We start from the raw sequence: 25,316 nt of genomic DNA, 5'->3' as shown, positions 1-25,316 counted from the left end.
TAATCAGAGGATAATTGTTCTTTCTGGGGTGGTAGGAAGGAGATGACCTTTGCAGATCTGGTAGCAGTATTCCTGCTTCCTTTTGAATTGCCTCCTGAGCTACCCAGCAAGATAAAACCATTGGGGGAAACTCCTCCTGCCTCCCCAAGCAGCATCCATCCTAAAGAAATCCCCTTGTAGCACGTGATATTTTTTTCCCTTTCCTAAAGAAATCCCCCTGGAGCACATGGCATTTTTTTATTTCCAACCCCCATTGTTCCTGGGGAGGAGAAATAGTGATCTAAGAATGCAAAGCTCTTGAAACCCCTCCAGGAAGTTGCTATTTATGAGCTGCCTGTTCCAACTGGCAGAGGGAAACCATCAATGGAACAAAACCATTGTGCAACAACCTTCCTCCTCATCATCCTCCTCCTTTTCCTATGAGAAGCAGGTGGGGAGGTGGGAGTGGGACACGCAAGCCACCAAGGGAAGAAAATCCTGGTGAAAAACTGGGCATTTTCCATGAACATCTTGGGGCTTGGAGACTTCAGACCTCTTGTAGTGGCTGACCCCAAGTGTTCTGCAGGATGGTGAGATGCTGAAGGCAACAGTGACCAGCATGGTTTGGCTGAACCAAGGGCTGGACCACAGGAACTCTGCACTTTCTGCCTTTTGCAAGGATGGGGAAGCTCCAGATCTCAGCTGCTCTGGAGGATGGGTGTAGAGACACATTGTCAACCAGGTGCCTTGAATTGCCAAAGAGTGGGTGTGAGTCCACCTGTGCCTGATTAGGACAGGCCCCTATTGGGCATGAGCAAGACCAGGGGGCCAATAAAGGTGGGACACACACCCACAGAGGCAGCTCAGCTCACTCTGGTGTGAGGCATGGAGAGGCCAGCAGCTCGTTGAGCCTCTGGAGCAAGAAAGGCTCTTCCTGCTACACTTCTACCCTGGAAGCGCTGTGTGGTGGCTGGAGTCCTGGAAGAGACCAGCAGCTCGTCGAGCTTCAGGAGCAAGAATGGCTCCTCCCGCTACAGATGGGGGCATGGAGCTGCTCTCTTGGGCCTTCTTTATGAAATAGGCTGAAAGGATGAGAGATGAAACCTGAAATCAAGAGTTTGCCCCAGCTGCACTCATCACTCACCCTAAAACCCCCATCCAACCATTGCATCTGGCATGGAACAGGGATGAGGGCACTCACCTGAGGCCCAGGTGTGTGTCCCTTGGATGGTTTTATTCAGATTTTCAGAAGCACAAGGACCTATGTGAGGATTTAGGGAGACATCTGCACATCTTTGGTGCTGCTTCTCCACTGGAGGACCACACAGCTCCTCTGGACACCAAGTGGGTGGCCAAGCCATGGTCAAGGGGTAATTTCTCCCCGGGTTTGGAGATGTCTTGGTCCCTCCTGTGAACCTCCTCACATGCAGCTCTTGGTTGTAAAATGTGCAGTGAGGGAAGTGAAGCTGGTTCTGGTGGGTAGCCTGGCACATCCTCCTTTGTAATCCTTTTTATTTTCTCCCCCCAGCCCTTCTTTCTTCCTTGACCTAAAATAAAATCTGTTAGAAGAGAGTGTCAGTCTGTGAAAAAAAACCAACAACATAAGGTGCTGGGAATACTCCAGCTGGTTTGTTTTTGGGTTTGTTTTTTGTTTTTTACATATATGTATAAATATATATATATATATATATATGTATTTTAAGAGGTTAGGCTGAAATAGCTGTAACAGAAGCAATCCCAAGTCTTTAAGTCCTTAAATATGTCCTGGCTCTCCCCGTGTAAATGGGACCTATCTGAGCATTTTATCTCCCTTGAATTTCATTAAGGGCTACAGGGAGGCAGCTGTGGGAGATGTCAAAATAAAAATCACTGGCTGATTATACGATAGCACTTCCCAGTGCCAGAGAAAGGAAAAAAAAAGGGAGTGAGAAATAAGAGACTCTCTGAAGAACAATAACTCTTTTCATTGCTGCTGCAGTGGGGCTGTGACTGAAGAGCAAGGTCCTCTCCATTAATACAGCCTGGTAGATCATTCCAGGGTGAGTGGCCAGCTGCCTGTAAGTTAAAAATGTATAAAAATCCTCTTAATGGACTCAAAGGAAGTCAGAAACCAAGCTGGACCAATTCATTTTTAATTGCCTTCCTCACACTGAAAAATATCAAGGGTTTTGGGGTCACTGAAACTGCAGGGATTGGATGAATGGTTGATAGCCACCAGGAAAGAGAAAGGAGAAAAGTTTAATGAAGGCTGTTTCAGGGGAAATATTTAGACCATTCATCACAAAACAACACTTGAATGGAAACGAGGTGTTAGTGGTTTCAGTCTTAATTTAAGATTTTTAGGACTGCTTTAAGTAAAAAAGCAAAATGTAAGCAATGAAACTGCTCAACTGGGCATCCCCATCCTTGGTCTGGCCATGTGAATGAAAAATGAAGTTAATTATTCACATGAACAAGGCTCAAACTTGCTCTTTCATTTCAGCAAGGAAGGTGCCTGGCTGATGGGGGGCTGTGGACCAACACCCAGTAGATCCCTGCTTTAAACAGCTGGAGCAGCAGCCACTGATGCTCCAAGATGGAAATGCCATGGGCTGGGTTTGGTGGTCCACACATGGCTGCATTTCAGGATTGATCCCAGCCTTTTTCTGCAGACATTGTGGGGCATTTAGGAGAGGGGATGGGGCTCTAGGCCACTTGGATGAGGAGAAGAAGCAGCACTCAAGAGCATCAATCATCTCATTGCAGACAGCTGAGACCTGCAGACCCCTTTCTGGGAATTCTGTGGTGGAGGCAGTGACCTGTACTCCTGTTTCTCAAGAACAGCCCAACCTTTGGATCACTTGTGGGTTTTTTTTCAACAAAGTTCAGCAAAAATCAGCCACACTTCTATTTGTTTTTCTTCCCTAAACTAATATATTTTTATTATATTCTGTATTTTGGGCCCACTTCTCACTCAGGGGCTGACTGACAAAGCAGCACCTAACATACAAAAATAATTATTTTTTGGGGGGGGGGGGCTTTCTTTCCCATACATTTTGGTCTAAATACATAATAAGTGCCCCCCTTCCCCTCCCTTAATTCCTTCCCATCTCCTCCAGACTTGCCCAGTGGAGCAATTGTTGGTGGAGCCATCAGTAGGGCTGTCCCAGTGATGTGCATGGAGAGCAAAACCTGACTGTAGACCTTGAACATCCCAGAATGGTTCATCCCCAACTGTTCCCCAGACAGAGCTGGAGCTGCTGAACACAGTGAGACACCAGAGGCAGAAATCAACACAGCCATAATTTTATAATTAAAAGAATTTGTGCATTTCAATGAACAGCTGGCAGTTATAACCATCCCCATCCCCCCTTCCACTTAATGCAGAAAATACATGTCTGGAATTCAGACATCAGATGCTTCTAATGCCACAAATAATGGTGTCCTCAGACTCCTCTTGTCCTGTATTCCACTACCAAAGGCAGGTCCACCCTGTAGTTGACTCTAGGTGATGCTAGAGAGAACCAGTTCTCCTCTTCCAAGGCATTATTTTCACTGAAAAGTCATTGTTGCTCTCTTTTGACCAAAAATACTTCTGAAAAATCAACATGTGGGACTTGGGTTGATTTTATTTTTTTTTTTATTTATTAAAAAAGTAAACAAAGAAAAATTGTAATGAGTTTTTCTTATTTTTTGTTTTTCTTTTTTTTTTTTTTCCTTTTTTTTTCAAGACCTCCATGGGGAAATAAGGCTATTTCTCTACTAGTAAGCTAAATGGCATCGTGGCTGGTTGTCTTGTCCAGTCTGGGTCACAACCCAATAAAACCTTCAAAAGTTGGGCAGCAGAAGCTCCAACAGCCAGGCACGACATTGACTACCTTAGTGGGATAGACAGAGCTCCAGTGCCCAATATATCTCCTTCCTTAGCAGAAAGAAATGATCCTCAGTGGGCTTTATAGAGGAGGAGGAGGCATCACCAAGGGGTTATGTACTGTAGGAGGTGGAGGACAACTCAGCTCCAGAGTCCCCTGACTGTCCCCATCCCCACACGTGGCTATGAACCACTTTGTGACATTAATTTCTTCCTCCCAGGAAGAAATTTGTCTTTTTAAATGAATTCTTTGTCTCCTCTGCCTCGACCTCCACATCCTGTGGAAAGCCCAAGTCTTGAAGCCTCGTTGCATCTTCAGCATCACATCACAGGTTTGGGAACAAAGACACAGGTCCCCTACCCAACCTTCTGAGAGAGGAGCTCCCATGCACACACACAACAAATTATACACACACACAGCTTACAGACACAGCCAGGTACAGGCATGGCAAGACAATCACAAAGCTTTCAGCCTTGCATCTCCAACCCTCATCCCCAGGGCTGGGGTTGGTGCTGCCTGGACACAGCCACGTCCACTCAGCTGCAGAGATTTCCACCTGATGGAGAGCAGGGTGGGGGAGCTGGGTTGAGAGATTGCACCCCTCTGATATGGTCAGAAGAGGTGTTAGCACTGGAGGGGGAGCCCAAGGGCACCCACGTGGCTTCCGAGTGTCCCAAGATTGCTATGGATAGACCTCTGGAGTCCATGCCCTTGATGGGCTACACCATGGGTGTCTCTGCCCTCCATGCCACGAAAAGGGAGGGGTGCAGCTGGGTGCATTGAAAGGCAAGAAAATAAAACATCCATCTTCCACACTGCCAAGCAGGGAGGGAATCCCATGGGCTTGTTGCTGGTCCAAAGATCATCACAGCAAGATCTTCCCTTCCATTTTACAGTCGCACTTACACTGAAGTCCCTTTTCTCCTCTTGAAGTTCCCTTTCCTGATGGATGGGTGTTGCTACAGATCCAGGATTTGCTGGTGCTGCTGCTGGGGGGATGCCAGCCTGGGGTGATTCCTTGGAGATGAGGAATCTTAGTTGGAATTTACCTCCTTTGTCTTCCTGCTTGCAGGGGGTAACCTCAGGGTGTCTTGTGACCACTGCTGACAACAAGATCAGAGACATGTATTGCTCTGGGTATAACTTCTAGGGCACACAGGTGACTTCTGGCCAGCTGGAGTCTCTGTATAAATGTGTCCATGGTCATACCTCAGGCAAAATTAAGCTAAAACACACTGGAGTCAATGGAGCAAGGCAATGAACACATCTTCTCACCACTTCCTGGGGCTGCAGACCATTTAACCCACTGTCCCTCAGCTGCTGGGAGGGCTCCTTTCCACTAGAAATCAGCTTCCCACCTGAAATAGCCCCATGGACCCTGTGCTTGGACCAGCAGAGGCTGAGGGTTGATGCCCAAAGAGACATCCATGGAGGATAATAACTTCTGAAGAGATGACCCTAGCCTGGGAGGAGGTAAAAGGGACAGGGAAAGGGATTTTGGTTTGCTTTGTGACTGCTCTTCCATTTTGATTTTTGAGTACAAGCAACCACGCTGGAGCTGCATCCTCATAGTTACTGGAGGGTGATGGGGGAAAGAGAAGGAGGAAGGACTTTGCCAAGGCTAAGTGCACATGGTGGGTTCAGATGCTCTCCATGCTTCCTCCATGCAGGTCCTGTCTTCTCCATAAGCATCTTTGGGGACATCTCAGTGCCCAGCTCTGCTGCTCTCCCCTGCCACCAAGACAGGTTCTCCTTTTCCCTCTGCTCCTCTTTGACCTCTTTCTTTTTTTTTTTTTTGCCCAACCATCAGGCAGAGAGAGCCCTGGCACTGCCCAGTCCTCTCTCTCTTTTCTCCTTTCCCTTTTCTTCTCCCCCCTTATTTGCCCCCCCCACCCCCAACTTCAACAGAGGGAGAACCGTCGGGAGTTGATGTTCATCTTGGTGACCCCAATGAGCTTGAGCGGGGTGGAGAGGCTGAAGGAGTTGACCAAGGGGAAGTCACAGAAGAGGTCAGAGAGCTCATCCCTCTCCTCCAGCTCGTAGGTGGCATCGTTGAGCATCCGCTGGTGCAGGTGACAGGTCTGCTCAATCTTCAGCTTGTTGATGTCACTTCGGAGCCTCATGAGCTGCCTGGCCAGGTGCTGGTCCTGCAGGCGCATTTCTGTCTGGAAGAGAATCATAGAATCATAGAATTGGTTGGGTTGGAAGGGACCTCAGAGATCATCGAGTCCAACCCTTGAATCACCATTGCGGTTGCTAGACCATGGCACTGAGTGCCACATCCAGGCTCTTTTGAAATATCTCCAGACACGGAGAATCCACTACTTCCCTGGGCAGCCCATTCCAATGCCTGATCACTCCGTAAGAAATTGTTTCTAATCTCCAACCTAAACCTCCCCTGGCACAACTTAAGACCCTGCCCTCTTGTCTTGCTGAGAGTTGCCTGGGAAAAGAGCCCAACCCCCCCCTGGCTCCAACCTCCTTTCAGGGAGTTGGAGAGAGTGATGAGGTCTCCCCTGAGCCTCCTCTTCTTCAGGATGAACACCCCCAGCTCCCTCAGCCTCTCCTCATAGGGTCTGTGCTCGAGTCCCTTCACCAGCCTGGTTGCCCTCCTTTGGACCCGCTCCAGAAGGTGGAGGGTAGGGGGGGGAGAGGAGAAGCTATGGGCAAGGACACAAGAAACCTGCTCCCTGCTGCTTGAAAAAGGGACCCAGCTGGAGAAGGTTGCAAAGAACAGGAAGGGAGATAGGAATCTTCCAAATGAACCCCGGGCAAAGCTCAGCTGAGGATGGGGAATTTTTAGCTTTCAGGAAGTCTGTGCCTCCCCAGGTCTCCAGGAGCACCAGGAGGCTGGAATGAAAGCCAGCAATGCCAAGCTGTCTGCTTAGGAATTCATTGGAAAAGCTTCAGAGCCTCCACCTCCACCTTAAGCAAAGCCCAAATTAATTTTGCTCATAAAGGAGCAGCCACAGTAGCAATTAGAGGTGGAAAGGACCAATTAAAAGAACCGCAGAGAACTCATCCCCACGTACTCAGCTGGGGTTTCCAGACTGAATAAATCAGAGATGGTTCAAGACAGCCAGGCACATGGATCCTCCCATCCCCTGTGGCTTATCTTGTTGATTTGAAGTGGCTCTTGGGATGGGACCTCCACAGGTTCCCACAGGAGAGAGAACTATCCCTCAGGCTAATGAGCTAAGTGTTTAGGAGTGGTTTTTTAGTTTTGTTTTTTTTTTTTCTTTCCCCTCCCCTGGCACCTAACTTCAGAAGGTGAAAGATTCAGAAGTGATGAAAGAAAAGAGTTTTTAAAAAAATTATTGTTATTATTATTGTTGTTGCCATTGTTGTTGTCGCTGCTATTGCTATCATCATTATCATCACCATTATCATTATAATAATAATAATTATTATTATGCTTCTAATTCTAACTTCTAATTAAGCAGAAAATGGATTGCCACAGGATATTGGTGGCAGTGCTGAAGGAAGGAGGTGAATACTTGGCCCAGGAATCAGCCTTTGTCTGAGGAACAGGAGCAGGCAGAGCTGGAGAAGCTGCCAAGAAGGCAACCCCTACATCCCACCCCACATCCCTCCTCCCAGAAAAGCAACAAACCACAAAAGCCACAAAGAAAAGAGAGTGGCAGGAGAGAAGCTGAACAGTTCTTAGCAAACTTTGTACCAAAGTCCTGATTCTGGTTTTCTGGCTTTTTTTTTTTTTTTCTCTCTTAATGGCTCCCCAGGTAAATCCTCTCCTCAATGACTTCTTGGTGCATAAGATGATGCCCTGAGCTCATCTCCAGCTGCATTTTGGAGCTACCCTGACACCACTTTAACTGTCTCCTTTGGTTTACATCACTGGTTTCTTTACTCCTTGTTTGAATGAGCTCAGAAACAGCCCCACACCTCATCTATAGCAGTACATCAAGTAGCACACTGCAATGAAGTTGGTTGGTGGATGAAAAGCTCAACATGAGCAGGCAATGTGCTCCTGAAGCCCTGAAAGTCAACATTGTCCTGGGCTGCAACAAAACCAGAGTTGTCAGTGGGTTGTGGGATGGAATTCTCCCCCTCTGCTCTGGGGAGACTTCCTTGCACTGCTGGGTTCCATTCTGGGGCCCAAAACACAAAAAGGACATGGAACTGTTGGAGTGAGCCCAGATGAGGCTACAAAGAAAAAATAAAAAATTTAGAGGGGTGGAGTGGCTCTTATCTGGAGCCAGGCTGAAAGAGTTGGGGTTGTTCAACCTGGAGAAGGCTCTGAGGAGACCTTAGAGCACCTTCCATTGCCTAAAGAGGTTCCAGGAATGCTGGAGAGGGACTTTGGACAAGGGCCTGGAAGGATGGGATGAGGGGAAACAGTTTCAAACTGGAAGAGGGTAGATCGAGATGAGATCCTAGGAAGAAATTCTTTCCTGAGAGGGTGCTGAGCCCCTGGCCCAGGTTTCCCAGAGAAGCTGTGGCTGCCCCATCCCTGGCAGTGTCTCAGCCCAGGTTGGATGGGGCTTGGAGCACCCTGGGCTGTGGGAGGTGTCCCTGACCATGCAGGGGGATTGGACCCAAGTGATCTTTAAGGTCCCTTCCATCCCAGACCAGTCTGTCATTCTTTGACATCCCTCCACTAAATCACGAGCAATGTCCTGACATCCTCTGAGTTCTCACAGTCCTAAGCAATTCTCCACAGGTGCTCTTCAGGAGTTAACACAGTGGGATTCATCCCCATTAGGCATTTAGGATCCAACCACCTCATCCAGATTTTCACAGCATGGATGTGGTCAGACAGGCATTTGCTTCCAGGCCTGGAAATGAGCTGTTTAGTTTACATCTACAGATATAGCTCTGGAAGTGGGGATTACATTTATTCCTGGGTTGGTGGTTCATCAGTGAAACTGCAGAAGGTAAGAAAAGAAGGAAAATTCCCCTTGGAAAGCTCAGCAGTCCTGGCATTTCTGTAGGAGACACTTCTGGGACCTGGTGTATGGGCTGCTAACCAGAGCATCCTTGGGATTGCTGCAGTTTATGGCACAACCCCTCCTCCCCCAGGCTCTGCCTTCACAGCCCTTGGGGTTGCCCCTTGCCAGTCTCACAGCAAGGCAAAGCAGCCACCTCTGGAAGGCTGAAGGGTTCAGAGGGAAGCCTGGCTCTGCTCCAGCTTCTTTTCTGTGGCTGTCAGGAAACCCTTTGCAATGCTGAGCTCAGAGCCTAAGCCCAGAGCTGACAGGCGAATAAAGAAAATTAATCCATGCCAGGCAAGGCTTTTCTCACTCCTGCACCATGGAGGACCTTGCCTGGTGCTCTCAGCCAGCAGCAGGACCCCAGCTTGGTTGCCTGGGGAGGATTAAATCACCTTTGTACAAATCTCAGGATCTCATTCTTGAAATCTGGCAGGGTCATTGCCATTTACCTTCTTTGAAAATCAAACATTATTTCCTTGCAGGCCTGGTTGCCCGTGCCCCCAGCAGAGCAATGCCACTCAGCAGGTTTTTTTCTTCTCCCACGTGAGTTGCAATGAAAAGGAATTCATTTTGTCAGTATTTTTTCCCCCTGTTTCACAACAAGAGCTGCAGCTCGATGTTTTACCAGGAAGGGGATCATGGGGGTCACTGAACTGACCCTTGGTTGTTCTTTCTTATCAGTTAATCAAGCTACCTAAGAAATGTCACCAAATACTTTCAATAAAATGCTTTGATAAAGGTGGGATTGAAAAACCAAGACCAGAAAGAGTTTTAAACTGAGTTAAGAGGTCATTGTGGAGAAGGATGTGACTTGGAGATTGCTGTTTCATCCCTGCAAGTCCACATTCCACTTTTTGACCAGCTCTTCCTTTCCATGTCTTTGAAGAAGAAGTTTTGCTTTCATGCAAACTGGAAGAGAAAGTCATCCAGGGCAGGTCCATCAGGTGCTCAGTCTCCAGTCCCCTTCCTTTCCTCCATCAGAGCTGCTGACCCCATCATTTACTGAGCCCACCTGTAGGGTGAGGACAACGGGGCTTGGGGCAACCCCAACACTCAACTGCACTGCTGACCTAGGCCATGAGGTTGTCTTGCCCAGTGCTCTGAGACTCAAGAGAGAAGCAGGATTGATTGCCAAAGGTTGACCATCAGCCAAAGCTGTCCCAGGGGGATAAAGCCTTCTTCTGGACTCTGGGAAAGAAAAGTGGATGGGAGAGGAGCAAAGCCCAGCAGTGGCTGACTGGCAGATGATGTGTGCAATGAAGAGGTGACACAGGGCCTTGGGAGGACCCCTTGTCTCCTGAAGGGCTCAGGAGCACCTTGGATGCTGAGAGGACCCATGGAGGAGGGGATGGCCCCATCATGAAGAGGACAGGTGGGATGTTCTGCAAGACAAAGCTTCTCTTCTTCCTCCTGCTCATCCACAAAGGCTTGGCTGGAGATGCAAACAGCCTGTCCTCCCTCCATGGACTTGTCCCTTCAAATCTTGCTTTGTTCAAAACCACTCAGAATATGAACAAGATTTGAATCCAGAAATCCTCATTTTCCTTCCTTTCCTTCCTTTCCCCAGAGATTCCAAAGAACCACTCAACCCATGCCACCCTGGGGACCAAATCATGGCTAGAAATGGTTAATGACCTCTTTTTAAAAAGCAACATAGTCAGGGCAGCAAAACTTCCTGAAAAGAAATAACAGGTTTACAGGGGCCAGCTCATGGGAAGCTGTGGGCTTTGAGGTTTTTTGGATTACAGAGTTCACTCCCAAGTCAATCCACCACAATGTAACTCCACACCCCAGTTCATCTGTGTGGGACCACAGCATCATCCCCCACACCGTGCAGTGTCCTGGAGGAACTCATGGGGAGCACCCAACAGAAGACAAACATTTTGCTGTGTTTGAGTCTCCCAGGGGTGCCTTGCTCACACAGCCCATTTTTTTAACACACTTCTTCTGACTTCACACCCAACTCCAGCAGGCAAAGAGCTGCCTTTCATTTGCATGCTTGGAACATGATGTTGGGGTGGACAAACCATTGGTTTGAAAATCCCTTGGTGGAAGAAGGAACCAAACCCAGGTCCTTCCTGGCAGAGGAACTTGGATCCTGGAGAGGATTCAAGGTTGAATCACAAAGCTGGACCACAGAGGTCCAGACTCTTATGGACCCTGGAAGGATTTTCTGTTTGGATTGAGCCTCAGAGTCCCCATGGGGTGTTTAATATGGGGGAGAAAGAGAAAGTTTTGGATGCATCCTTGCTTGCTGTCCTGTCTAGGTGGCATAGCACAAATAGATAGAAGTAGAAAGGTGTTTTCCTACAGGGATAAAGTCAGGGATAAAGTTTTCCTATAGGGATAAGACTTGTCCCTATAAACTAAAATGTCCCAGTTCATAGCAGAGTTTGGTTCTTTCACTAGACTGAGAAGGAAGAGGACTAGAGGACTTTGGGGACTTCATTTTAGAAGGTGTAAACTCTTGTTCTGACAGATTTCATAAACAAAGAGAAAAAACACATCCTAACCACTATGACCCTTGGGTCTATCACCTTACCCTGACTGCTGACAGCTTTACTTTCAGCATCCTTGAGGAGCAGCCACACTTGACAGCACAAAAGAAAACAGGAGGGAGAAAAAAAAACAAAAAAGCAAGAGGCAGGAGGAGGTGAGGAGGGAAGGGTTCCAGCCCTGGGGCAGTTCAGCACATGCTGAGTGCTGCAATTTGCTCCTACACCTACACAGAGCTTCTGGGGACAATAAAACAAGAGCAGGAGTTTGCATGCCTGAATAAATCAGCTTCTCCAGGCCAGGATCTCAGCAGGTCCCAGCTGGCATGGCTGGCTTGGAGCTCAGTGGACATATGTCAGTCCTAAAAATTAGGGCTTAAAGCTGAAGGTGCAGAACCAGATCCTGGGCCAGGTCACCTGGGGTGAAGGACCAAGAGCAGCAGATGCAGAGGAAAACCTTGGGTTTGTCCTTTGTGAGGAGCCTGAACCTGGCTGAAGTGGAACCAGAGCATGGAGGGTAATTCCTTGGAGCACTGGATGACCCTTTTTGTGTGGACTGGGAATAATGCTTCAGATTTTGCAAGAAACTTCAATTTTAGAGCTGGGCATGCCTGGACTATTACTTGATCAAAAAATTAACCCATTCCATGCTTGTTCTTTGGCATCGTGGGCAAGTTTGGGCACACACATACTACTGAGTTCACTTTGTTTCCTCTCTTCTTTTTTGGCTGGGATAGAGTTAATTCCAAAATTGGGTGGTCCCATAAACATTGCCTGTTGGGAACAGTCCCCAGCATGTGCAGACTCCTGCAGCTCTAACTGTTTGGCAGGTTGCTGACTTGTAGAAGCCAAACCCATGCTGGGGCCACACGATTGAAATAATCCAGCTGCAACCTGCTGGTGGCTGGGGAGGGGGGGATGATGCTGAGTGGGGGTGATGGAGCTGCATGTCCCACATTGCTGCATGGCATCCAGTGAGGACAGGGGCTGCTAGACTTCTTTCCTGGGTGGAAATCTTCACAGACATCAACTTTCGCCCTTCCATTGGATAGACAGATCTGACATACCCTAAATTGACTTCTCAGGCAGGACTGTGTAGAGTGGGGGGGGTATTTACCTTGCAACAGAGGAAACAGTGGGGCAGAGGTAGATTTCACCCCAGTTTTGACAGCTGGATCACTGTTAGATCATAGAATGGTTTGGGGTAGAAGGGGTCTTAAAGATCATCTCAGTCCAACCCCCCTGCCATGGTCAGGGACACCTCCCACAGCCCAGGTTGCTCCAAGCCCCATCCAACCTGGGCTGAGACACTGCCAGGGATGGGGCAGCCACAGCTTCTCTGGGCAACCTGGGCCAGGGGCTCAGCACCCTCTCAGGAAAGAATTTCTTCCTAGGATCTCATCTCCATCTACCCTCTTCCAGTTTTAAACCCTTCCTCCTTGTCCTTTCCATCCAGGCCCTTGTCCAAAGTCCCTCCCCAGCTTTCCTAGAGCCCCTTCAGGCACTGGAAGGTTCTCTAAGGTCTCTCTGGAGCTTCTTCATCTCCAGGCTGAACACCCCCAACTCTCTCAGCCTGGTTCCAGAGCAGAGCTGCTCCAGATCTCAGATCATCTCCATGGCTTCCTCTGGGCTTGCTCCAACATCTCCAGGTCCTTCTTATGTTGGAGTCCCCAGAGCTGAACACAACACTCTCATCTTCAGGAAGCTGCCCAGGATAACCACATTTGTGTGTGGCAAGGCTGGGTTCTCCTATCAGTATTGACTGCCCACTCAGGGTGACCTTATCCAGGATTTGGGGTGCTGATTCCCTGTCTCACTGCCCCAAGTGCTGTCTGAGGGATGCTCCCCTTTCTGACCTTTGCTCTTGCCTTAAATAAATATATAAATTTAGATATAACCACAGGTTGGAATTAGATGATTTTTTAGGTCCCTTCCAACCCAAACCACTCCATAACCTTCTGGGAAGCCTTCTCATTTGCTTCACTATCACAACATGGAGACAACCACAGGAAAATCCTGTCTGTGTTGGGCTATATGGAAATTTATAGAATCACCATGTTCTGAAAGGACCTTCAAGACCATCAAGTCCATCAGACATCAGTCCAACCATCAGACTCCTTCCTTTATTTGAAAAGAAAATGGGTTTCACCCTTGAAATGTAATGTGAAATCCAACTTTCTGTTCCAGCCCCCTGTGATGTGGTGGCCTCGTTGTGTTCTCAGTGTTTGCTGGCAGCATTCCCCCAGCATCAATGCCTCCAACATCTCTGCTCAGCTCTGTGGTCAGTCAAACACACACTCTCCCTTCTTGGGGAATTTGTTCTAAATTATATGAGTCACGTCCAGATCCAGCAAAGATTGGTATAATTAAGAGGCAAGAAAATAGAAAGTGAGGAACAATTAGGGTTTGCTTTGCCCTTTTTTTCTTCTTTAATTTAAGCTTTGAGTTTTTGACTGCTGGTGGCTTCCAGACCACACCCTGATCTAAAGGGTAGGAGCAAATTCTGAGACAATTGATCCTTCCATCATGGGCAGAAACTGCAAGAACAAATAACTTTTTTTTCTTTTTTTAATCTGGTGGGGCTCTGAGAAGGAAAATCTCCTTCATATTGTCTTTGGGCATCTTGAGGTGTAGGGTTTATATCCAGTGGATTGGGATTTGAAGACTGCATCACAGAATCAGCCTGGACCTGGCTCCAGGTCTCAGAGCTGGAGCTGAGATTCTCCACAGTACTGAGAGATTTTATAGAATCTTGCAATGGTTTGGGTTGGAAGGGACCTTTAAAATCCATCTAGTCCAAACCCTCTGCTGTGATCAGGGACATTTTCAAGTAGACCAGGTTACTGAGAGTCCCATCCAACCTGATTTTGAATGTTTCCAGGGCTGGGGCAGCTACCACCTCTCTGGGCAACTTGTCCAGTGTTTCACCAGCCTTATTGGAACAATTTCATATTTATGTATAGTCTGAATCCCTCCTGAGGAGAATAGGAATACAGAACAAAGGCCAAAACAAAGGGTTTCCCCAACACTTTAAAGCAAAAGGTTTGAAGCACTTGGTTTCTCACCCTGCAGAAATGACTTGGGGGAAGCAGATTCCCATGAGACCATGGGAAGAGTGATGAGTTAAAAAATACAAATAAATAAAAGAAAAAGGGAGAATTAGGCAAACACTGTGAGGTTAGATCTGCTAACAACTTAAACAGAGTGGTCAGCATCTACCCTCCTGCTGAGAGAGATCCAAACCCACAAGCTGCAAGGGCAGATCCAGGGGATGGATCTATCCATGCTTCCTTTCCCCAGCCCTGAGGAAACATCCCTTCCTGATGCCATCTGAGAAGGGTGACTGCCCCAGCACTGCCAGAGTGTTCATGATGCTCCCATCCCTGCTGTGCTCAGCTGAGTGTTTGGATATAACTGGAGAAGAAGGAGCAAACAGCTAAAAAAGTCCTAACTGGTGCAAGTTACCCTGTGTCCCCACTCTGATGGATCCCAGCAGAGGGATCCACTGGGATCCTGGGATCCACTCTGCTGGATCCAAGCAGAGAGATCCGCTGGAATCCTGGGATCCACTCTGCTGGATGCCAGCAGAGATGCTGAGATGGAGCCAGCTCCTACTCTGTGGTTATGGATGCTCTGCCACTTGCCTTGTCCCTTCCCTGGGCTGCTTCTGCTCCCACCAGCTGCAGAAAAGGAAATGGTAGATTGTTGCCTTTCCACCTGGGGCTGAAAGCAGGTAGGAACAAGGAGTTGCTTGTTTCATCTTTTTTTTTTGTTGCTTTTTTCCCCTTCTTGAAAAACTGTGCTATCTAACAGGGTCAGGAAACCACTTACCAGTTCCTTCCTGAGCCACGTCAAAGCTTCATCGATGCTCTCAAAGCCACCTATCCTCCCTGAGGTAAGAGTCACCTTGTCCTGGACAGGGCTCCCATTGAGATGCACCTGCACCTTCCTCAAGGGCACAGTCTCCCCTGGGTTCTTTTTGGCCTCGGTCATCCCTTTCTCCTCTTCTCCTGCTGGCTGAGGGCTCTTCCATGCCTGCTCCTCCAGCTTTGCCTTCCACTCCAAGTAGGATGGGCGCCTCGTCTCCAATCTCAGCTTCTCAGTCAATGCCTTGAGGCTCCTCAGGTGGTCATCAGGAGGAGCAGCACCTCCAGAACCAGCATCCGTGTTGTCCAGTGCCTCTTCTATTTGGATTTTGGGGAGAGACATCTTCTCTGGGAGTCAAACAGCATAGGGGTTGTGCTGCAGAGGGCCAGGGATGGAGGTGGGAAACCCGCAGGGATGGATCAGTTCCTCCGGTGTGACAGTCACAGCCCCTCAGAGGACAACTGCAGTGGCTGTGGTTCCTGCTCAAGCACTGTGATGGCCCTGGAAGGTGACCTGGAAGAAAAGCAGAGGGTTGGTTTTCAGTTGGAGAAGGAATAGGGAGTGAGGAGGCAGAGAAGTCTCTTGCTGCAGCAGAGGGAGTGAAGGCTTTGGGAGAGGCACGGTGCCAAGGTGCTCCTGGGGAATGTTACCTCAGCTCAGCTCTCAGCCTGCTTTTGGGGCAGGAACAGACAGGTTCTGGCTTTTAGAGGGAGGTTTTTTGAGAGGTTCTGGTTACCTACATCTCTCCAATTGCAACTCAAGGGGCCATAAAAGGGTTGCCAAGGGTGTGTTCACAGACCCCTTTGGAGCCGTATCACACAACCCAGCATCCCCTGGGGACAGCAGCAGCTGTTGCTGGGAGGCAGGGGGGTTATGGGTGTTATTCTGCTGATTTCTTAGCTGGCAATCCTATACATTTCCATTTGGGCAAAACAGGATGAGGAGAAGTAAGAAAACTCAAAAAAAGAAACAAAAAACCACCACCAGGAGCACAGTCCCAGGCCAAGTGTGGGAGCAGCTGGGGTGCTGGCACAATTTGGGTTCATACTCCAGTACTCAGGGACACTTGGACTTGTGGTTTCCATCACTGGCCATGCCCAGACTGCCTTGTAGGAAGGATCCCAATGGTCCTGAAAACACCCTGCTGAAAGACCAGCACAGAGGAGACAGGAGCTTCCTCCCAGCTGCTCCTCCCACCACCACACATGGACTCAGAGAATCTGAGAACCAAACTATGGGGCCTAGAGGGAGAGAGGACTCCAACAACTCCATAAGAGTTAATCTCAGGCAGCTTCAGCATTCATTTGCAGGTAGGATCAGATAAGAGACTTTCTCAAGGTCATATGCTCCTCTCTGGCTGAGCTAGGAGTAGATCCAGAGCTGTCTACATGGGTGAACAAAAAAACCTTTTTTTTTTTTTCCCTGCCTGGTAAGATCCCCAGAAAGACAAAACCAGGACTTACGCAGCTTCCTAGCTGGCTACACTAAACCATCAAGATTTGAGCTACTCAGCCCTTCTATTTTTATGCCCACAAAGAGGTGTGTGAACTCTGAAACCCAGACCATAATTACGCCTCTTGAACCTTTTCAGCAAGAAGACTCAATTTAAAATAAACACCAGGGCTGAGGAAGATTTATCCTACAATTGTGTGCAGGCTGAAGGAGGAGTTGATAATATACACACAGACAGTCTGGGGGAGGAGAATTAGTCATGGGGAGGTCTGGTGCCTGCTCCTATTTATGTTAATGAGAGTTTCACGTTGAGAGGGAGCAAACACAGGCACCAAACCAAGCTGAAGCCAACAGCCTGAAGCAGCAACAGTTTTCCTTCTTCTGTTGAAAAAGGGAAAGCAAAGGGCTGGGCTTTCCAAGGGTCATGTCCTCCACCAGCTCTCACAGGGATGCTCCACAGAGCTGGGGGCTGGTGGGTGAGTTGGAATCATGGACTGGATGATGCTCAGAGGTCCCTTCCAAGCCCTTCCCATTATGTTTCACTCCCCTCCAGCTCCAGCCTATCAATATTAATGAAGGGAAGCACCTAACAACTTTGAAAGACCTCACCTCTGAGCTTTTTTTCCTGTCCATTGGGATGGGGATTGCCAGGGGAGACCAAACCCAGCAGCTCAGGCATCTGCTGCCACTCCACACTGGGCTGCTGGATTTAGGAGTATGGCATGGTTTGGGTTGGAACGAGACTTTAAAGGTCACCTAGTCCAACTCCCTGCAGTGAGCAGGGACATCTTCAAGTAATTCAGGTTGCTCAGAGCCCCTTCCAACCTGATTTGGAATGTTTCCAGGGCTGGGGCATTCACAGTTTCTTTGGGGAAACTTGGGCCAGTGTTTCACCACCCTGGGAGTAAACCATTTCTTCTGTGGATCCAGTCTAAATCTCCCTTCTTGTAGTTTAGAAATTGCTAACCCATAATAAAGATAATATTTTTATTGTCAGGCTGCCACAGCCACAAAGTAGAATCCCCCCAAAAATCCACAGATCAAACCCTTAGGTTGGAACCCCCACCCTTGTCCTTTGAGCCTTGGGAGCAGCTCAGTTTGCATTTACAGCATCAGGCCCGGAAAGCCTGACAGCAGCTTGGAGCATCCCCTTTGCTCTCTCCCTCTCTGCCACCACCTCCCAGCACCCAAGATTTCTTTTTCCTCCCCTAGAAGCCACTTCCATCCAACCCATCCTTCACCTCCTCCTAGGTGCCACACGAAGCTTCTCATTCAGCCTGCAGGGACACCCCTTCACCAGGCACCTCTGCTCCCCAGCTTGTCCAACCTCAAAGCCATCAGAAAGAAAGGAGTTGCCTCTGGTTTCCTCTATCTTGGCCCAGCTTCAAAGATCTGCTGCAGGACAAGAGAGCTGAAAGTGGGAAGCGTGTGAAAAACCCCTTCCTTCCAGGCTGTAACACAAACCTCTTTGCAGCCTGAGAGCTACACAACTCCCAGGGGCAAACCTGGCTCCTGGTTTCAATCAGCAGACGTCTCCCAGCCCCTGGCTCAGTTTCCCCCTCTCCCCATCCCTCAGGATGGTGTGTGCATGGGAATCTAAGGGATTAACCCTTGGTTTGTCATCATTATCACAGGGCTCAGGGTGTTGGTGCTGTGCCCAGTTAGGGGGAACAGGAGCTGGGGTGAGGCTCTGCTCCCACCTCACTAAAAATCATAAAATCATCATGGTTGGGAAGGATCTTCAAGATCATCGAGTCCAAGTGTCAGTCCTACACAACCATAACCCAAAGAACATCTCCCAAAGCACCCCATCTACCCCTTTTTTGAACCCCCCCAGGGACTATGACTCCATCCCTTCCCTGGGCAACCTCTTCCAATGCTTCACCACTCTTCTAGTGAAGAATTCCTTTCTAATCTCTAATCTAAAAGACCCTTTGCTCAGGGGTTTCCTCCTTCCCTTGTGTGAATCCTATGGATCCTGAAGGCAGAAGGATACATCAGGTCACCAAGAAAATAGAAAAAAAAACCAACCATCCTTAATTTCTTTGTTGAGTGATGTATCCATGGGAGAAGGCATCTTAACTGTGAGCAAAGGGATTGGCAGAAGCACATGACCAGGATGGAGAAATAACAGGACTGCCAAGCTGGGCTGGGTGTGAAGTCCTACCACCCCAAGGCTGCCTGAGGCTTGGCTTTTGCAGCTCAGCAATGCAAATCCTGCTCCTTCCCATGCCAAACACACCTGGTGAAGCTCATGGGGTGTTCCACACTGTAAGAAACCAGGTCCATCTGCCCTAATCTGTGCCCCAACTTGGCACAGCAATTATTTCTCCAAGCCTGAAGTAGATGCAGAAGATCTGTCTCCATCACACAATCTCAGACACAGTTTTGATCAGGAGAGCCAGGTGAAGATTCCCTGACAATCCAGGTGTGATGGGGCAGGTATTAGAAGGCACAGAGAGGTGTAGAGGAAAAAGCTTTGCCTTGTCATCACTGATGCTGGATAACAATAAATTCAGATGCTGCTCATGGGTCAAAATGGAGACAGAACAGAGTGGTGCAAGTCAAAGCCTTTTACCCTGTGGGAGTTTTATGTGCCTGAGAAGTTTTATATGTCTGTATCTTCCCCATCAGCTCTCTGTGCCCTGGTCAGCTTTGAGTATGGGGCATTCACAAAGCAGCCTTGGCTGGGAGGGGTTGGACCAGAGCAGCACAGGAACAGCCTGTTGGATTAAGGGCTGTAAATAAGGACACAAGGTGCTTTGGAAGGTGTTTTGGGTCCCTTCTCTGGACCCTCTCCAACCAGATGTAGAACTATTGGAGAGGGTTGAGAGAATGGCCACAAAAATGATCCAAGGATTGGAGCAGCTCTACTCTAGAGCCAGGCTGAGAGTTGGGGGTGTTCAGCTTGAAGAGGAGAAGGCTCCAGGGAAACCTTAGAGCACCTTCCAGTGCCTGAAGGGGCTCCAGGAAAGCTGGGGAGGGACTTTTCACCAAAGAGGGTAGAGACAAGACAAGGAGCAATGGTTTTAAACTGAAAGAGGGGAGATTTAGGTTAGAAATCAGGAAGAAATTCTCCACCATGAAGGTACAGGATCCACATGGAACAGGCTGCCTAAGGAGGCTGTGGCTGCCCCATCCCTGGCAGTGTCTCAGCCCAGGTTGGATGGGGCTTGGAGCACCCTGGGCTGGGGGAGGTGTCCCTGCCCATGTAAGGGGTTGGAACTGGATGAGCTTTATGGTCCCTTCCAACCCAAACCAGTCTGTGATCTGTGATTCTAAGGTGGCATGGTGGGGAGCAAGAGGTGTAGGAGAAAAAATAAAATAAAATTAAAAAAAAAAATAAAAAAAAAAAAGAAGGGAGAAAAGCTCAGGATGGAAATGAGATGGGAAAAACAGAATAAATAAAAAGAAGCAGGACAAAGGTGTGGGGAACTGATTATTCTGTTCCCTTCACTATCCCTGGTGGGCTCCACTTTGCTGGAACACTCTTTGCAGAAGAACAGCAGTGATTGCAAGAGTCTGCATGACTCTGCTGGTCTGGTCTCTGAGAAGAAAAAAGCCTCAGAATGAGACAGAGCCCAGGCTGAGAGAAGTCATTACGCAGGGTGAAGAGGTGCCCTGGTGTGGGTTAAGTGTGCAGGGGTAATGGTGCAGCTGTTAAGGACCTTCAAAACTAACTTTGAGTTCTGACTCTCTGAGCAGGCAGTTTGTGAGACTGGTTTTTAGAAATAAAGCTCTGAGGAGCAGGAATCATAGAATCATAGAATTAGCCGGGCTGGAAGGGACCTCAGAGATCATCTAGTCCAACCCTTGACCCACCGGAGCAGTTGCTAGACCATGGCACTGAGTGCCACATCCAGTCTTTTTTTAAATGTCTCCAGGGACGGAGAATCTACCACCTCACCGGGCAGTCCATTCCATAGCCTGATCACCCTCTCCGTGAAGAAATTCTTTCTAATATCTAACCTAAACCTCCCCTGGCACAACTTAAGACTGTGTCCCCTTGTCTTGTTGAAGGTCGTCTGTGAAAAGAGTCCAGTTCCCACCTCGCTACAGCCTCCTTTCAGGTAGTTGTAGACAGCAATGAGGTCTCCCCTGAGCCTCCTCTTCTTCAGGCTGAACAGCCCCAGCTCTCTCAGCCTCTCCTCATAGGGCCTGTGCTCGAGTCCAGAGGTTCTCCTCTGGTATCTTCAGGCCTCTCCATCTCATCTGGGTCCCCATCCTTTGGTTCTATTTGGCTCAGGTTGTGATTCCTCTGATGGTTTTCAGGGCTTTGCTCCAAGGGTTTGCATAAGTGTCACCCTGTAGGCCATATGGACACCTAAAAATCTTACAAAAGAACACCCTGGAGTAAATCTCACCTGCTTATCATCATCATCATCATTATCATCATCATCATCATCATCATCATCATCATCATCAATCATCAGACTCTACAGGTCCCAGAGAATGAGGGCAACCTTGAGTCTGGAAGAGCAAGATGGAGAAATACCAAGGTGGAACAAGAGATGGGGGGGAGTGTGGAGGGAGAGCTGTGTTTGCTTTCCTTCCCAGCACACCCCAAAGATGGGGATGGGGTGGGGATTGTTGATCAGAGGCTGTGACAGGTGGTTGCCATAGCAATGGAGTAAGGGAGGACAGTGTTGGATGGAGGCTCCTGATCATCCTCCAGGAGATGGATGAGGAAAGGAAGGACCCAGCTGGGTCCACACTGTGTGTCCCTGGAGCCAAATTCTTGTCCTCAAGGTTGATCCAGAATCCTGTGCCCTTACAGGTGTTTGGAGAGGGGGTCACAGAGCTGCCCCATGCAGTGGGATAAAATATGGATATAGAATCCAGCTTAATGGGGTCCTGAGTCCACCTGGATATTCCTGTCCATTTTTCTCCTTGAGAAAACTCCCAGACAGCTTGGATGCTGTGCTGAGAGCAAGGCAGCAGCTTCTCCTTCTGCTCCAATTCATGGGATGTGTCCATGGGATTCAGAGATCTCCAGGGGCAAGTGGGAAGAAGAGAAGCTTTCCATTCACATATGACCTGGAGCAGGGGGAGGCTTCACCCTGGAATATCCTCCTGCCCATATCACCCCCAGAGAGACCCCAAAACAAAAAGAGGGAGAGCAGTGGGTGACTGCAGCCAACCCACCAGCCTGATGAGGAAGTGCAGAGATAACAGGGGACCAGTTTGCACACCCTTCCCTAAGGAATATCTCCCAGGATAACCTCCAGCACCACTGGGAGAGTCAGAACCTCCTTCAAAGACCACAAGCATCCCTTCTTGTCTGGCTGCAGTTTATCCCCCCTGCCTGCCCTGCACAAAATCAAGCAGGGTCCTTCCTCAGCAGGAAGCAGGATGGAGATCCCTGCCTGCTTTAGATGGACACCTGCAAATCCATTTTCAGACCAGCTCTGCTCCCACTGAGCAGAAGTCAGGTGGGGATCCTGTATGAAGATGGATGGGCATTGCCAGATGTTGGGAATTGCCAGATGTTGGGGATTCCCACAAGCCATCTTCCAGTGAGTGAGAACCATAGCTGGAGGGATCAATGCTCTCAGCCCTTCAGCCAAACCCAAGTATAATTATTCCTAGAGGGAAAGGGATTAAGCAGCAGCAGGAAAAGCAAGTTTATAACCCCTTGGTGAAGAAACTTCATCCACCCAAGTCATCTTCTGATGAAGTCTTCTGAGGTGAAGGGAGCCATGGATTATGGGGCCAAATTTACTTCTCCATACACTGGCTCAGGGTCCAAGGAGGTCTTGGGACAGCATCCTGGAGGTGGCATGCCTGAACTATCCCAAAATGCTTCCCCAAAGGAAGCAGAGCCAGTTCCTCCCCAATTTCCCCTGCTGCCACCACAAGCAGAGCCACCTTTCAGCAAAGGAAGAGCAGATGGAGCAGACAGGGACCTCTGTGCCCAGGAAACCAGGATAATGCCAAGGGCTGAGACTCCTTGGGAATGAGCCAGGGCAGGCTGAGAAATGCTCTGCTCCCAGGAGGCTGCCACAGGGAGTTATTTTTCCCTAAAGGCAGCAGGGAAGGCAGAAGGGGTATATGTGCAGTAAAAAAACCCAAATAAACAAACACATAAAAACCCCAAAAACCCACAACAAAACAAAACAAAACCAACCAAACAAAACCAAACAAACAAATAAAAAATAAACACACATCCCCCCCGAAAGAAACCAAACCAAAACAAACAAAAACACCAAAAAAAAAACCCCAAACCAAACAAACCTCTTCCCAGCTTTCTGGGTTTCCTCTCCCCAGCCCCAAGCTGAGACAAGCTCCGGGCTCAGCTCCCACCCAAGACCCCGAGGCTCCAAATTAAAATGAGGAGGGGGGACCAGGTTCATCTCCCCAGGGCAATCCCTTAATCCCCTTTACATGCTCCCTGTCCCATCCAATTACCCACCCTGGAGCCATGATCCCCCAACCTCTGTCCTCAAACCTTCCTCCTCCCAGCAATGAGCTGCACTTTGTTATTCATATTATTTAAAGGAGGTGGTTGCAAACCGATCCCCTACTCCCCCCCCGAAAAAGAAAACCCCAAACCCAAAAACCTCAGTTACATTACCCTGAGGCTGAATTTATTTTTTTTTCCCTGCAGTGTCTTGGTTACATTTTGCAAACACCTAATGGCTGCGGAGCTACTGCAAGCCCAGGAGAAGCCAGAGCCCTCCCATTCCGTTTTATTTTTGTGTTGTACAGATATTTTTCCCTCTCTCCCCATGAAGAGATACCACTGTAATGGGTGTTTGGAAGTGGAGGAGACCTGAGATGTCAATAACAGCCCCAGCCTGGGGATGGGAAAGGGAAAACCCTCTGCAGCCAAAAAAAAAGAAATAATAATAATATATATATATATATAAGGTTTGTTTCCACAGAAAAGTGGGGTGTCCATGGGATATTGGGGAAGAGCAGACAAAGCCAAGATGATACAAGCCAGACACTGGAAACAAAACGTTTGGTTTGCATCCATTTTACCACCTCCACTCAGGTTCCTGATGGAGAAAAGCTCCAATAGGGCAAAGCAGTGCCGGAGAACGGAGAGAGAGCATCACAGGGAAATAAAAGGGGGGGTGGGTGGGCTGTCCCTTCAGCCCTGTGGGTGTTGGTTCCAGGAGAGGTGTCCATCTGCATGGACTGGAGAAGGTGTCATTTGGGTGATGTGGGTGCTGGGCATCGAGGTGTATTGGCTTTTGGGGGGTGGGCATTATTTTAGTAATTATCCTAATTATCCCCAAGCTGTTATAAAGGGCTCTGAAGAAGTTCTGGGGGGTTATTTTTCCCTCTCTCTCTCTTTTTTTTTTTTTTTTTTTTTCTCTTTCTCACTGCTAACATGAGCTGCAAAAGCCAAACCTGAGCAGGTGGAAACCTGCTCTGCTCAGCACCCGGTGCCTGCTTGAGAAACCCAAAGGTAGCTACGCCCTGCGGAGCCGCCAGGCTTCACCCCATGATGTCTGCACTGCACAAACCTTCCCAGGGCTCTTGCACATCTCACGGAGGGGGCAGATAGAGCAACAGGTGACTGTCCCAAAACCTGGCCCAGCATTTTTCCCCGTCACACCACACCCAGTGGAGAAAAATCCACACCCCCCTTAAGGTGGGGAGCACCCCCAAGCTGAAGCAAAATCCACGAATCCTCACGGGAAAGGAGGACTCAAGCCCTACCCTGGTTTCCAGTTTGTCCCAACAAGGAGCCCCCATCTCCCGGGGATCCCAGTAAAGGCAGGAGATGGTGGTTGGGGGGGATGCAATCCAAGCCCCCAGCCCCCCCACATCGTAGCCAGGGATACAGATCCCAGTGCTGAAAACTTCCCAGTTCCGGAGGTCCCCATCACCCCCACCCCGATGCTCCCAGGGGACCCGGTCCTTGCTGCTGCCCCTTGGCGTGGGGCTGGATGAGCCGGGGGGGTCCCCTCCTTCACCCAGCAGCTCTCAGACACCCTCCTGGGTGCTGGGGAGGTGACCCCGGGGTTGTTGTGCTCCCTGCCAGCCCCAGCCCCAAACTTACCGTGCAGCGAGTCAGAGGGAGCTTGGCACGGACATCTTGGCTTCTTCCTTGCTCCTTCAGTCCCCAACTTGGTGTTTGCAGAGCGGTGCCACCAGTGCCTTCAGGAGACTGTTTCATCCTCCTCTCTGTCTCGCTTCAGAAATCTCTCTCCCTCTGGTTTGTTTTGTTTGTTTGTTTTGTTTTTTCTTCTTCTATTTTTTTTTTCCTCATTTAAGGGACTTTTCCCCCCCCTCCCCTCTCCCAGCGGTTGCGTCAGGGCCGTTGCCTTGGAGACAGGCGAGCTATTCCAGTTTGTGCTTTTCAGTCCAGATTTCCTGTCTCTCTTTCATTCATACCACCGAGCCCTCAACCTACCTCCCACCAAGCAATAACCCGGGAGAGACCTGAGAGGGAGGAGGAGCTGCGCAGCCTTCCTCCCAAACATCCTCCCACCCCGTCTCGCCTTGGAGAACAGGGCTGAAGGGTAGGGATGGCGATGGGAGGGACCCAAAAATTTGCGGGAGATGCTGCCGTATCCCCCAAAAAGGAACCTGTGGCTCTATCCAGCCGGGCTGGTGTCCCTGCTGCTATTCCCGTCTCATGCCCTGGAGAGTCAGGAGGTCTTTTCCGAGGAGCCTGGGGTTCTCTGGCACCGGGGAGAGGTTTGGGATAACATTTTCCAGATGCCTCAGCTCGCCCAGGGGTGAGAGGGGGTTTTGCAAGGCTG

At 49.1% G+C, this 25,316-nt stretch overlaps 1 protein-coding gene across 1 annotated transcript; it reads right to left on the bottom strand.

Annotated features, from left to right (window-relative positions):
* Positions 1-3,687: 3,687 nt before the first annotated feature.
* FAM167A (family with sequence similarity 167 member A) lies at positions 3,688-24,760 on the bottom strand. The gene is made up of 3 exons (XM_008496170.2): positions 24,611-24,760; positions 15,109-15,657; positions 3,688-5,995 (listed from the first exon to the last, which is right to left on the bottom strand). Exons 2-3 carry the CDS (start codon positions 15,484-15,486, stop codon positions 5,732-5,734), a joined length of 642 nt encoding a protein of 213 aa, XP_008494392.2. The 5' UTR covers positions 15,487-15,657; positions 24,611-24,760; the 3' UTR covers positions 3,688-5,731.
* Positions 24,761-25,316: the final 556 nt, after the last annotated feature.

Source organism: Calypte anna, chromosome 3 (assembly GCF_003957555.1).
Source record: "Calypte anna isolate BGI_N300 chromosome 3, bCalAnn1_v1.p, whole genome shotgun sequence".
NCBI classification, from domain to species: domain Eukaryota; kingdom Metazoa; phylum Chordata; class Aves; order Apodiformes; family Trochilidae; genus Calypte; species Calypte anna.
This window is presented reverse-complemented; position numbering and strand designations above follow the sequence as displayed.